Source organism: Python bivittatus, unplaced genomic scaffold, assembly GCF_059951505.1.
Source record: "Python bivittatus isolate LINGU-HERP-01145 unplaced genomic scaffold, Pbiv_v1 ctg000790_np1212, whole genome shotgun sequence".
Classification (NCBI taxonomy): Eukaryota; Metazoa; Chordata; class Lepidosauria; order Squamata; family Pythonidae; genus Python; species Python bivittatus.
The window spans coordinates 7270261-7285266 of record NW_028277110.1 but is presented as its reverse complement, the minus strand read 5'-3'; the positions used below and the strand labels follow the sequence as shown (position 1 = coordinate 7285266).

The 15006-nt window shown below is 46.1% G+C and overlaps 1 protein-coding gene across 6 annotated transcripts in view; it reads right to left on the bottom strand.

The window, feature by feature from the left end:
- Positions 1-15006, bottom strand: part of STARD8 (StAR related lipid transfer domain containing 8) — a 92636-nt gene that overhangs the window by 60661 nt on the left and 16969 nt on the right. The window contains exon 1 of one of the 6 annotated variants that reach the window (XM_088129257.1): positions 9093-9200. The exons of 2 other annotated variants lie outside the window; for them this stretch is intronic. In XM_088129257.1, the coding sequence (XP_087985383.1) occupies positions 9093-9141 (49 nt within the window). In that variant the 5' untranslated portion in view covers positions 9142-9200. Of the gene's footprint in view, positions 1-6758; positions 6929-8483; positions 8972-9092; positions 9201-15006 lie in introns of those variants that run through there. 3 more of the 6 variants (XM_088129254.1, XM_088129253.1, XM_088129258.1) reach the window with 3 other exon arrangements.

Below are 15006 nucleotides of genomic sequence, written 5' to 3'. Positions count from 1 at the left end.
TGAGAACAGCAATCCACAGCAATTAAACGTTGGCACACCCAGAAGCAGTGATTTTGTCTATGCCAAAAGATGTTACTGAAACAGTACGATGTTACTGAAGGGGTAGGCAAACATTTTGTATCAGTGGACCCATTCGGAATTGTGAGAACATGTTGTGAGTGCATTCACCACACGGCTTGTCCGCTCACAATCACCCACTTACCTGAGAGCAAACAAAGAGCCCAGTCCTGCACCTGTTCTCAGCTTGGCTATGACCACTGTCTTTTTTTCAGGGCAGGCAGCCACCCCTCATTTTTTAACCTTCTAAGAAGACCTGCGGGGCCCGAGGGATTCTAGGCAACCAGAATTATGTTTGAAGCCAGTGTCTTTCCTTTGCAGCAGGTCAGCTCCACAAGCATTTATTTACAAAGGCATTTTTTGGCCTTCTGACTAAGTTTGTCTATGTGCATGTATATATGTGTAGGTCTATGTTTATCTATCTTAAAATTTAACCCCCCCCCAAAAAAATCAGGTGGGGAAGGAACCTGCAAGGCAACTAGAGAGACCCTGCTTTGTCCATCTTGCTTATTTCTGCCCTGCTACCAGAGATGCAAGCAACACTGTGAAAACGTAACAGCCACCCTTTACATATGTTGGAATCAAATCCTGTCACCTTCTAGCCACGTGCTGAAGGTTGAGGCAGCACCCAGGAGGCACCCTGCTGCTGGAAGGCTGACATCATCCCTCTCAACTGTCTCCGTTCAGTGTACGCTTCCAGGTGAAGAGAAGGCATTGTCAGAGGAGAGCCACGCTAGTCTATGGTGGCAACCAACCAGGAGGAGCCGGGAGCACCTTTTCCAACTAACAAATGTTAGAAAGCACCCGCTTTCATGAGCTGCAGCTCACTTCATCAGATGCACAGAGTAGCTGGGCTGATTCAGGTGAAGGGAAGGGAAGATACCCTGAGAGAAGAACCAGTGCAGGGTGCTGGAAAGGAGCACCAGTTTCCTCTCATCAGGGTTCCTATCGCTGCACATCACTTGCCTGTTAGAGCTCGGCAGCATCCCAGGGTCTTATGATGGGAGAGAAAAAATATTCAAGCAGTTCAGATTGGAAATGCAGTCCTAACCACGTCCTTTCCCTCAGTCTCTGAAAAGGCCATACCAGTAAAAAGCAGAAGAAAACTAAAGTTGTCCAAGAACACCTGCTATTCAGAAGCAAACTCTCTAAGCCCTGTGAAAACACTGGGCTGGCAGTTCTGGATGCAGTATAAACTCTGCAGGTCACTGAGAGAGGTTTCTTTTGTCTGTATGTTCAGAGTTGGCTGTTTTCTTCAACACAACAAATGAGCATACGTATGTGTGCAATATTTTAAATCTAATGTTTCACCTTCATTTAAAATATTAAAAGACACATATTGCCTCTGGCCACGGAAGTTCCGTTCTTAGTGATCACAGCAAAACTTACTCAATTGCTCAGGTGTCAGGAAAACTGCACTCTTCTCCATTGCTTTAACTGGCACAACGCTGGAGAACGGAAGGGTGTGAAATGTGCGCCCCTCTGGGCGCTTTATCTGACAGATCCAAAAAGGTCAGACCACCAGTTGGCTTAAACAAGGCTGTCTCCAGCCTCGGCCGGTCATACTCTCTTTCCCTTTATTCAGACGCCAAGCACAGTTCCCTGATAAGCAGTGGTAAAATGGATAAACAGTGCCATTGCCAGGCACACCATAAATGTCCCCGACACTTGCTGGGAGAATAATGTATCACTTATTAAGTGGCAACAAAGATAAACCCTGTACTGGCCATTCCAAAACGGGCAGCAGAAGGGGGAAAATCCTCAGAGTTGCACCGTGCATAATCTTCTCTAAATTCAGTTCAAAACTCCTTCATTCATATCTCGGGATAACTTCCAGATTCCCACTGAGCTCCTATAACCAACGGGAAATACATATTTGCTGTCCAAGGAAAACAAAGAGGCGGATTGCGTTTGCACTGTGCCAACCAACCAGAAGCTGACACAGCAGCCACCAGAGTAAGTAGAGTGAAATGACTGAGAGACAACTTGGAGCACAGGGGGGAAAACCACCAACCCCTAAACAATTTTCTCCTTGTTACTGCAACCCCAGCAGCACTTTTCTGTCAGAATTTCTCAAAGCCCAGGGACAGAAATCTCAAAATAATTATGACAGGATTAGGGAAGAGATCGTCTATGCCAAGAAAAGTCCAACACGGTTGATGCCCAATACATAAAACAAGCATTGGTGTTCTCTGCCAGACCCAGGACAGGTATTCCCCTTGTTCAACGCACTACAGAGCTTTGGATGTGGCCCAGCCATTTTAGCATTTTCATACTGATAATCTCTGGATTTTCCTAGCTTAATTATTCCAAAGAGGCTGATGGTAGCTGGTGAGATTTCACTGCATTGCAAGTCAATTATTATGTGGTTTCAGATTTTGATCTTATAGTTTGGGAAGGAGAAGCGCGGAAATGCTCGTCACAGAAGGGGCAGATTTTACACGACTGAATTAATCCAGCTAGAGAGAAAGAGAGACCTTGCCCCCGAGAAGTGGCAACTGACGAAGAAAAAGGGCAGACAGCGTGACCCGGAGAGAAAGGAAAAACGAAAAGGAAAGGGCATGCCATGAAAAGAGTGCTGGCTATGAACCTGGCCCGGCTCCCTGTAGAACCCGCAGCCGAGGGCCAGTCCTGCCCCCCTGCTATCGCACCCCACTGCGAGGCAAGCAGAAAGCGGAACCACCAGAAACAAACCTTTCCAGAAGAAGAACTTCTTAGAGGGCAAGGCCGTCATGGAATTACAGTAATGTCCTACATCATCTGGAAATCCCTGAATCATTTTCTTGAACACTCAAGAGGGGAATTCCCCAGCTTCACTATACGGTTTATTCCATGACTGCATTCCCGTGATGCTTTAACTTAACATCTATGTTCCTTTCGTTTCAGCCTGCTGTTCCTTGCTCTATCTGGACTACAGCTGATTCCATATGTTCTGTATTTCACTAATGAAACACTGTGGAACCATCTTTTATGAGTATCACAGGAAGGTTTTAAAGGATGCCTCTGGATTTCTAACATCCAGAACTAAGATAATTTTAGGAGGAACGTACTCTGCCAAAAACTTAAAAGGAACCTATCTCTTTAAACCTCTGATTCCCAAATGCCTGCAGAAGTTAATATAATTATGTGCCATGACTTTGAGGGAGGCACAGCACAAGGAGGGTCATTGTGGCTCAATTATTAACTGGGCCGGGGGAGGGAAGACCCTTGACTTGACTGGAATGTGGTTTAGCTCAGTGGTGATGTTTCAGCTGCTGTGGAAGGCACCAGAACTGGGCATAAAGGTTAACGCATTCCTTCTCGTGGCTAGCCTTAGTCCTCCAGCCACTTCCTTCCTGAGAAAGTTCCTGGCTCTCCAGAAGGGTGAAATCCTGCTTACCCGTGTCTGCCTGCGTTTCCTCCCAGGGACGGGGAAGTCAGGTTTAAAGGGCACAGGCCTGCTGAGCTTCTCCAAAAAGAAAGAAACCCAAGCTTATGAGAAAAGCGTAGTGTGTGACCTTTGTGGCAACTGTCAAATGTGAGGACTTATACAGCTACTCACCGATAAGGGAAGGCAGCTCTGCAAGTAAAGGTTCTGCCCAAATGAACCCTTGCTTAAAACCTAAATTCCGGTTTTCTGTCTCAGTGTCTGGCGCCACGTGACCCCTCCCCTCCTGCTTCATCTGCTTACCCTGGACTGCGGAGCGCACTGACCCCCTGTGCTTTCTCCATCTTTGAGTATGCCAGTCCAGTTAGACACGCAAAGAAGTAGCAAGGCTGATTTGTTCTGTTCCTTCAACCTCCAGAGCTGCATCTGCAACCTTGGCAGGGAAGTCTGTGCTGCAAAAGCAGCATGAAATAAGTTAGCAGAAAGAGCTGGGGAGCAGGAAGCCAGTCAGAGAGAGAGAAGAGCTCTAGAAAGACTTCTTAATTTTCTTCCTTTTAATGCTTAGTTTCTTAGACTATTTCTGTTTCTTGGCTAATGGTCAGTGTCACTGAAGGAGTTTCTGTTAGAATGCAACGCATGCCAACACTTGTACTATTGCTGTTAAACTAATATAACACTCTTTGTTATCATTTGCAAAGTATTTGCAGATAAAATATAAATTCAAATCACAAACCCTACCAGAAAAATTCCACTCAAACACCGAACTACCACCAGGCCTACCAAGCAGTGCAAGTACAATGTGGCGTGCAGCAAACTGGGAGCTGAAAAGCCTCCACAGCCTGGCTGAGGTTTGGACAGAGCTTGGGCTGGCCAGGCAAGGTAAACACAAATTTGAAAACACAAGTTTTTCCCCCAGAAAACTTACTTATAAGATAATCTAAAATGAGTGGGAACAAGCTGACCTAAGTCTAGCAGCAAATTTGAAAGCCAACGTGGCCTCACCAAAATTTGGAAAAGCATAGGGATAGGCCAACAGATGGTCTCAGTTATTGATAGAAATTAAAAAATGCTTTGGAAATGTGAAGAGGGCTGAACAAGAATCCTCCAACACAGTAAATGGAATTAAAAACAAAAGTGATTAAACTATTTGGGATGAAACTGAAGTGAAGAAATGCTATAAGGAGTCAGAATTTTGCAGGTAATGATAGTGATATGTTGCAGAGCAGATATATGAAGCAGACATTATACATTTTAGTGTCCAAGAAAAAATTAATAGAAAGGAAGTCATAAATGGTGGAGAATGTTGAAAAATGGCAGGCTACAGGTGTAGATGGTATAACTGGACAATTCTTAAATAAGCTTATGGTTTGCTTTTGGAGTGGCTATGCAATTTGTTAAATGAGTGTGTGAGGACTGCACTGATGTGAGACGATTGTTCCCCTGTACAAAGTGAAAGGTTACAGGACCTGAATGCAAAAACTGAAGGGAGATGAGTTTGTTAAGTGTGTCTGGGGAGGCATCTGGAAGAATTCTAATTGAAAGGGTCTGAGAAGCGAAAACAAGCAAAACTGAGAAAACCACTGCAACTTTTCCTCTTCAGAAGATCACTGAGAAATGCATGAATGTGAGAAAGTTTATATTTGCTGATTTAGACAAAGCATATGATAAGGCAAATATGCTTGTATTACTGAATGTTTTGGATAGATAGGGAGTTGAAAGTTGGTTGCTAAATGCAATAAGAGTGACTTATGATGGAAATAAAGCATGTGTGAAAATAAATGGAATGTTTAGCATATGGTTCAACTTTGAGCACAGAATAAGACAAGGATGTGTAATATCCCCTTGGTGAATACACTTATGGATAAATGTATACAGAATGTTTGTGCTGATGTTAGATGTGTGTTAGTTGAGGACATAAAAATACATACATTTTTGTATACAAGGATGCTGTGTTGTTGGTTGAGAAGCCAAGTGTAGGAAATACCACAACAAAGAAGGACTGTATTAACATATGTGGTGGTTATGCAAAAATATTCAAAAGTACTAGAAAGAAATACACCAAAACATTCAAAAAATTCTGAAAATAAAATTCAAATTCAAATCACAAATATTTTTATTAGGTATGATCCCAGAGAATATAAATGAAAAGCATCACAATTTATTAAGATGTATGTTGAGAGGGGTAAAAATCAGTCTGCCACAACATTGCCACGTTTATTCTTATTGCATGGAGAAAAGAAAGCGGATTTTCTGTACCTACTTACAGCTCAAAAACAAACATATGGCCCTAACTATTCAGTGGTCAGCTGAAGTGATGTCACCAACAATTTACGAATCAATAACTTATCAATATATGTTACCTATGAATCAATTATGAATTAAGGCTTCTATTCATTGAAATGTTTACAACTTTATATACAGAATGTCTGTCTGTGAATATATATGCCCTGTATGTTTACGTTTCTTTTTTAAGTTTTCTTTTTTCTTCTTTTAAAATTTTGTATATTATTTTCCTTTGGTTTTTTGTAGTTAATAAAAGAATAAGAAAACATTAATATAGAAAATAATAAAAAAGAGAGTCCAAATGATTTGCAGCGCATGTTAGGTAGATCAAATGATGCAACAAAGAGTATGATCCTGAAAATTACTGTATCAAAGACCAGGGTACTTGACAGGGGATATTTATTTATTTATTTATTTATTTATTTATTTATTACCTTTATATAGCTGCCCATCTCACACAAAGTGACCCCGGGTGGTGTTAAATTAAATAATTAAATTAAATTAAATTACAAATGAATAAAAACAAATGAATGACTGACTACAAGTTATACACAAATGGTAAAAAACTGAAGTGGATAAATTGGTGTAGCTTGACAGAATGTTTACTAAAGATAGGAAAATACATGGAAAAATTTTAAGATGCTAATACAACGCTAATGGCTATTATGTAGTCTGTTGCAAGGAATGAATGCTTATTAAAAGAAGCAAAATGTCTATGTGTCAGAGGGCACTTCTGCCCTCTTGGTTACATGGAAGTTAGAGTCATGTCAGGAGAAACATGAAAATAAGTTGAATGCAAAGGGAACGGTGTACTTAAGAAATACGTGCGCTGAAACTGAAATTGAGGATCAAATAGCAAAACAGATGTATGAAGGAAGAGTGAAGGACAAGACTGACAACATCATGGTTGGGTGGAGTCCGAAGTCCTTAAAAAGAAAAAGGTGTGAAGCTTGAAAGGCAACACGTGAAGAAGCGTCTAGCTGTTTTGAAAGCAAGGATAGAAAGCGGAGGAAAAGCAGTCCCCCTTGGTGTTCTGTGTAATGTTACCTACCCTGAAAGGGAATGTGTGACTGGCATTTCGGCAGGCTTTCCACTGCAGACCACCTGGCTTAGCAGACTGCTCCGGCTGGCGCGGACGCTTCTGATCTTAGGACAAAAGCCTTTCCCACAGGGCTGACCTGGGGACCCTTCTGCAAAAAGCCGATGCTGTGGCACCAAGGCCTAGCCTCTTCCGCAGCTGGCAGCGGGGAGAAGCCAGCATGGGAGAGTCGGTATGAAGGCCTGAGCTCGTGCCATGCCATACCATGCCTCAGCCACTGCCCCCCGCAACTCAAGCCGTCCATGTAGGAGCATCACAGCTGCCTAGTCACTAGCGCCTGCACTGCTTGTAGCCATAATCCACAAGGCAGGCTCGTTCACTTCCTTACAGATGGCTTAGCCAGCCACTACCATTCAGCGGTAGTGATTCAAGCTCTATTAAAATAATGAGGGTAAGTGAAAAGCTCTGAACCCCACCCCTACATTTTAATGGCACCCAGGCAAGAAACACTCCCAGCAGGTTGCAGCACCAAAGAACTTTTTAAATTATTTTAAAAGACTAAAATTCTTTTAGTTAGGCACACTAGCAGGACATGGACACAATAGCTTTCTGCCATGGGCATGCAGAACCTCTGGGCCTAACGTTGGGGGAAGGGGTAACATACAGGCACCACAACTTGTAGTTACTGCCCCAGGGAGAAGAGACTCACAGTAGCTCTTTCTTAAAGAGGCCAACTTTACATCCTCAGCTGACTGTAGAAAGCTTGTGGCGCTCAAGGCAACAAAGAATCCATTGTAGAGACGGAATGTTAAGAGCATTAAAATGGATGTGCCTCCTCTACAGTAGACCTGTAGACCTTAGCTTAAAAAGGGGGTGGGGATCATGGCTGGTCTAGCTGATGGGTTGGGACACGCCTAAGTTCTTATCTAGGTGCAACCTCACCTTCTCTTTTGGCAGCTCTTGGCTGTTTGGTGGGAAAGAAGGGAGCAGCAGCCAGTCAGCAAAAAGGACGAGGCTCCTGTACTTTGCATAAGCGGGTTCCGCTTCTGCGCCTTCCACACTGATGCCAGAAGAGGACTTGCGCATCCCCGCAGGGGCATCGACATGGCCAGGGACCCCTTCCACCCCAGCACGAGGGGGGGGGCACGTGCTTAGCCAGCTCCCTCCACAAGGAAAAGGGGTGGGCAGCACCCGGCAGCTCCACCACCTTCGGCGGCCAGCGGTGCGGTCCAGCGTTTCCAAACGGGCTTCCGCGGAACCCGTGAGAGATTCAGGGCAGGGAAAGAAGTTCACTCCAGCGCGGCCAGCTGTCTGTCGCTAGAGCTCTGCCCCTCAATCAGGGGCACCAGGGATTATTTCTAGCTGGCCAATTACACCACCCGAAAACGTCTGAAGCCCCCGGCATGCCAAGGGGCCCCCGAGGGCAGGGTTGGACGGCGCCCCGCTCTTCGGAGCGGCTGCTCAGGCCAGGGCTGGGCGGCCAGGCCCGCATCGGACCCGGCCCGGGGCATCCGCTTCTCTGCACTCGCTCACGTTCCCCCCAGCGGAAGCCGGGAAAGGCAGCCCCAAACCGCAGCTGCCTTCGTTCCCCGGCGGGACCGAGGCACAAAGTCAGCCTCGCGGCGTGTGCGGCTCCCGCGGCGCTCCCCGAAGGCACAGCGTGGCCGCCACCGCGGCCACCACTTCCAGCAGCCGGACCCGAGAAACGCCGCGGCTCTCGCGCGACCGCCCTCTTACCCCAAGGCTGCGTCGGGACTCCTTCCGTGCAGCCCTCCGAGCTCCCACGGCTCGTGGAGGTCCCGCTGCCGCTGTAGTCTCCCCGAGCAGGGCCGGCGCGCTGCCAGCCGCCCCATCCTGGCATTGGTCGCCCACTGCCGGGCCACTTTCGGCGAGTCACAGAGAGCAGCCGGAGGGCTGCTCCTCCTCGGCCGCTGTCCAAGCGAGTGGCTCTAGGCGCAGGTGGCCGGCAGGCCGGCCGAGGCCACCTCCCCTCCCCTCCCCTCGCCGAGTGCCCTCAGCCACTCGCCTACCGCGCCCGCGGTTGAACCTTCCGGCGCCCTCACCGCCCGCCACGCCTGCTTGGGTCCCCCAGTGCGGGGAGGGCGTGGGGGCCCCCACGAGGAGCGGGGAAGGGAGCCCGCAGGCAGCCCACTCCCTTGGAGACGCCCCTGGCTGAAGGCCCCCGATTCCCTCCGGACTTCCTCAACAGCAAACCTGCGCAGTCGGCCGGGCTGAGCTTCCGAGACGGAAGGCGGACTTGAACGCGCCCCTTCCCCTGAATCCCGGGCCAACTCGCTGCAACCCCTAGGCTGAGGGGAGGGGGCGTATGGGCTGGCACTTGCCTACCTCGCTTTTCACCACAGTAAGTTTTCATGACAGTAGAATTGATTTTCATCCATTCACTGTAGTCAAGGGGCTGGATTAGGACTGGATGGCCTGGTCAGCATCCCAGCTGTGCAACAGAGTCTCCGCCCCTTCTCTGCATGTGCCTACGTAAGGGGGTGGCGGGGCAGAGCTTGTACCGCAATCCCCACTTCCTAATTATGGGGAAGCCACTGGACGTTGGGTACACCTGGCCCAAGCTCTAGTCCCCCATCAGCCCTGGAGGCTCCCTGGATGACTTTGGGCCACTCGCTCTCGGCTCAACCTACCTCATCAGGTGGTGGTTTCAGGAAAAGTAGGAGGTGGAATATATGTATGCCACTTTGAATTCCTGCCCAAAAGGTGAAGGCCAAAGTAATGACTAAATAACTCCTATTGACACACAGAGCCCACTGTACTATGATCCACTGTATGATCCACTGTACTAGCCTTCCCCAACCTGGTGCCCACTAGACTGCCCGTGACCGCTGCTCCTAGAGTTCACCAGCCAGCGCGGCTGCAAGCCGGAAAAGCTGCAGTCCCAACATTTCTGCGTGCCACCAGGCAAGGGAAAGCCCTCTGCCCCATTAGCCAGCAGGAAACTAAACAGGCAAACATTTAGCTGTCCCGGTAGCCTCTGTTTCAGCTTGCCATCAGAGGAAGACTGCCCTCCACTCACCATCACCAACCCCAGCGCTGCTCTGAGAGATGGCTGGGCCTGCAGAACCCGGCCTCTCCAGCCTGAAGAGCAGCCAGCAGGAATGGAGAGAGGAGGCCCTCCGCCCGCCAGGTTCCAGGCAGATCCCTGACTCAGAGACCTGGATCAGCCCAACTTCCTGGCAGCTGGAAGAGCCTCGCTGCATAACCCTCCCCCAGCAGCTGTGCTTCTGGACACAGTTTAGAGCTCTTCTGGAGCACAGCAGAGGCTGGCCCAGAAACCTGGCCGTTAAGGGAGATTGGCCCAGTGTGAAAAACTTCCCATGCCAATACCAGCCAAGAGAGATCCTGTTCCCTCCCCCTGGAAGGAGAGAAACATTTCTTTAACACCAGATCTGCCAAGAATGACTTTAACTTCCCTCAGGTGTGGGTTGGGGAGGTGATGGTCAGTATCACATGGACATGGCAGAAAAAGAGGTGGCCAGGATCGGTCTATGTCATAGGTGCAAGACACGGAAGGACCAGAGAACCTGCTTCCTCCCAAGCTCACACATAAGATACTGTGAGATACAGCTTCTTCATTTATTAAATTTATATCCTGCCTTTTAAGGCAGCCTGCTATAAAGACTGCCCAGTTGATTTGTCTCCTCTTTTTCACACACCCAGGGATCTATGCATCTTACAGAGGAGGAAAGCAGATCTGATTTCACATTTCTGAAAGAAGCTGGACTACCAACTATTTATTTCTCCTATCCATTAAACTGGAGGGGGATGGTTGGTGCTAAGATTGCTTCCATACTTGACCAAATCCATCTGTGCGTGACTAAGATTTAAACCAGCCACATTTGCCCTCCCCTTTTCTTGCTTGGAGATGCAAAAGTTTGCAATTATTCTGAAAAACTTCAGCTGTCCTGAAAAAGGAATTTGGACTAGTCCCCCTTGTGGTCAATGCAGTCATTTTGGCTTTTGACATAATACTAGATCATGTTAATCATGTTTAAAAAATGCACTTCTGAAGTAAAGTGCTATAGCCACATATATACACACACACCCCATAAACACCTGTATTATCTCCTGTACTGAAAAATGCTGGTTTCAGTATAGCTGCTACAGGCAAGCATCTCCATAAAGTCTTGTTTGGGAGCAAGTTCTTCTGTCGTAAATCAAATGCACCTATGACAGTCTACAAAGTCAAAAGCCCGCACACTAAAATGATATAATACTATTTGCCTAGCAGCATTTAGCCATATGTAAACATCTGGTCTTCTGGAAGTAAGTCCTGCTGAATTGAGTCAACTTGTAAGGGAATGGAGCTGAACATCCCAAATGAAAATATTGCTTATGCTACCCTGAAAAAGTGGTCTGCTGAATCCAAAAACAAGGTATTTTAGAAGGTTTGAATATACACCATATTAGGCAATGGATCCCATCTCCTCCCTCACCCAAGAGATACCTCTTCCAAGACAGGGTCCTCCTTTCTTTATTGTATTTTTATGCATGTAGTCCTCAGGTTACGATGGCAATTGGGATTGGGATTGCGCAAGTCGGGGGAGGCTGGGAGAGGGCCAGTGGGCAGGAGAAGAAGCAAGAGCAACTTACTTGCGACCTTCCCTGCAGGCTTCCCCACTGACGTTGCTTGTGAGGAGCCATCAGGGAAGGCCGCTAATGGTGGTCACATGGCCGCAGCTCTCTGCAATGTCGTAATCGCGAGCCAGGCACCCAAGCGCCAGATCATGATCACATGACTGTGAGGGAGCTGCGATAGCCGGAACTTCAAGGACTGGTCGTACATCCATGTTTTTAAGCGCTACCATAATTTTGAACGGACACTGAATGAATGGGTGTAAGCTAAGGACTACCTGTACCACCAGACTCCAGAGTGACTCCTAGAAGTTTACATCATAAAAACAAAACTTGACAAAAAGATAAAATAAAACTTAAAAAGTCAGTCTACAATAATATGATAGGCACAACTGACTCCTTGGAGTTCCCCCAGAACAGCTTAGTTTTTTTGTAGCTTCTGGAAGCACTAGACTAATTTCCAGAAGGAGGTTGTCCCATATTAAGGGAGCTGCAACTGAAACGATTGTGTGTAAGTCCCCAATCCTTTCACCTTATGGGCCCTGGGGTACCATTAAAAGATGTTGGTAAGATATACACATGACGAATTCAGCAGACTGCTTCTATACCAAGAACGCAATGCTAAGCCATATAAAGCTTTATATGTTAAAACCAGCACTCTGGCAAACACCCAGGAACCTACTAGTAAACAACATAGCAACCATAATATTGTTGTAGTGGCCCTGATCTTGAATACACAAACCATGGCAATTTTGTACCAATTACAATTTCCAAGTGGACTTCAAAGGCAACATCACATACAGCACACTGCAGTAATCCAGACAAGCGGTGATAAGTTTATGAATCACACACATGTGGCTCTTTAAAACTATAGTTCTTGCCTGCAACCAAAGGGAGGAGTTGGAGGCCTCAAGAGTTTGCAGGAAACTACCACAGAGAGGCCAGTAGGTGAGTACATCTCCTTTACTACTTCCTGCGTCTCCATTCCTGGAAGAGTGAACAGGAGAGCACTTACTGGGGATTCAGCCCTTTCTCCTGCTTTTTCTTTGCACCCAAATGATCAATGGAGCCTCTGCCTTTCCATCGCCAAACAGCAGAGGGGCATTCCTTGGAATAGGACCTCCTACAGGAAACCGGTCTTCCTGCTCACCTCCTGAAAAATTAAAGCTACAAGAAGATGACTGCAAGGAATAGATGGAAGGGAAAAGGGGCAGGGAATGAGTCTGTGCCCGACCTTCAGCCCAAACACACTGGTATCAGAGACCAAGAGGCACATCTTCCAACCTGGACTTCCACTTCTGACCTTATTAGCTGTATGCCTCAGCTTTTTTTGGAGCACGCAAGCCAAACTGGAGATAACATTTGGACCTGACGTGGATCAGAGCCATGGAACAAGGAGCTGAGCTCTTTAATCCCCACTCCCAAATTATCACTTTCACAACTTGAATCTGATCCCAAAGCTTCTATTTGTCTTTCAGGACCATCTGTTTGTTTGTTTGTTTGTTTATTTATTTTTATTGCATATTTTCCCTAATAGGAGCTAAATGAGGTTGGGAGAGTACAATTCTGATCAGAAAATGCTACAGAAAAAGATACAACTGCTTGCATTTAGAAAGTGGAACTGACTGACTTTATCTGTGAAAAAAATAATGCCAGAGGTTGTTTATAGATCTCTTTACATCGCCTATTATTCTTCTGCTTCTCTTCTCTTAAAAAAATAGGGCTAAGGACTCCCTTGAGCTAAATGCAACTCCTGGTGACTATATGGGCATAACCATGTAGCTTCTTAGCAACAGTATGAAAGTGATTTGGCCTTGCCTCAGTTTTTTTTAAGCTTCCCAGTTTGGTCTATAGCCTTGGGATTTTCTGTCTACTACCTACTATTAAAATGGATCCATTAAATAGGATTTTCTAAGCCAAAACCATGCCCTCCCTCCAGGTCATGCTGTGAAGGTCATCCCAGCCACCCAGCTAAAGCAAACGGGCATCTATATTAGACAGCAGCAATATGGGAAGAGGCTGGAGGCAGAAGGTTACTTGAGGGACAACAGCAAAGGCATCGTTTCGTACTATAAGGGAGAAGAGAAAGATAAACCACTAGAGACCACTCTGGATTGAGAGTGTCACAGCACCCGTTTCCATCACCAGAGGATGGTGATCCTTCCTACCAAGACAGAGGTAGTTTTCTTGTAATAACTATTGTTCACACAAGTTGGACTCCGTAACAGTTCAAAAGCAGTTCTGGACCTGTGTGGTCCCATCACTCATTTGCGGCATCACCGATATTCCAGTGAGGTTGGTATTTTCTTTTGCAAGACTGAACTTGTAAGTGGTCTAGTTTCATCACTGGTGGAAGCTGGCCTCACCTTGCCTCCCAGCTCCTGAAGTCAAAGTGACACTTACTGTGCCCTCTCCCCAAGAGCCTCAATTCAGAATGTATCTTCTGGGAATTTCTCTTTCAAGTTAATCATCTGAAAAAATCAAGCAGGCAAGCAACAGCCTGCTGCTATTTGCAGCCCAAAGAAGAGAAGGGTCGTATAGACAGAACTGATTAGTGATTAGAGCTATTGTGCAAAAAAGTCCAGTACCAAAATGCTGACATTGTATCACAACTTTTAAACAAAATGGTGACGGAATGATGATTTTACGTCAGAATAGGTCTCCTCCAAGCAAATGATCAGACTTTTATTTATATATATGTTAGTTTTTTTGCAACATATATATGTTTATTGTTTTTTGTTTTTTATTTATATATATGTTATTGTTTTTTGCAAAAGGCATATGCTGAAGATTGGGGACTTGGGGAGGAGTGCAAGTTCCTTTTGCTTTTGTGTGAGTGGATTGGTGGGAATTTTGGCTACTTCAGGAACTCAAATGCACTTTCTGGGCTCTTCTGTTGGTGAAGACAACTGAAGGTCAATTTCAAACTATTTTTTAAAGAAAGATTTATACAATTTTTATTGTATCTGGCCTTAAGGCTATAATAAGCTGATTTGATCTGAACTATTTTTTAAGAATTTGGATGCAAAAAAATTGGCGGTGTTGAAATGTCTACCAAACAACAAAGACACATCCTTCATTCTTCTCTGTATGACAGGCAGCTTCTGCTAAATTCCATTTGAAAAATAACCACTTCAAAAAAGCATTTCCCCTCAAGGGAAATAAAGGCAAGGGCAGAAAAAAATATTTCCCAGAAACAAACCCTGAAAGGCACAGAAAGGTTGAGGAGGCACCAGCTGTAAAACACGCTTCTATTCCAGAAAGATGCTGTGCAGGATAAGTTATCCAGGGCAGAAAAAAAGCCTGCCTGCCACCAGCTAGACTCGCCAGCCTGATGAATGGGCAGCAGTCAGAGAACCAGGCACGGGGGATATTAAAAGTCTGCAGCATGTGCTGGGACCCAGCAGCGTGTGCAAGCCTGGGCTCGCTGATACCACCACTCACACACACACATACGTACATGATCACACAACAATAAAAGTTCAATGAGAGCTTATGATGGCTACTATAGAAATTTTTCCAAGCCCTGCTGGACTGGGCTATAAAGCATTGAATAATGCACAACCATGGAGACAAACAGCTAAAGGGAGGGAATTTTCTCAAATGATGGAGAAATTAGCCTTTTCAAAGATACAGGGGCTGCAGAAGCCCGTACCCACAT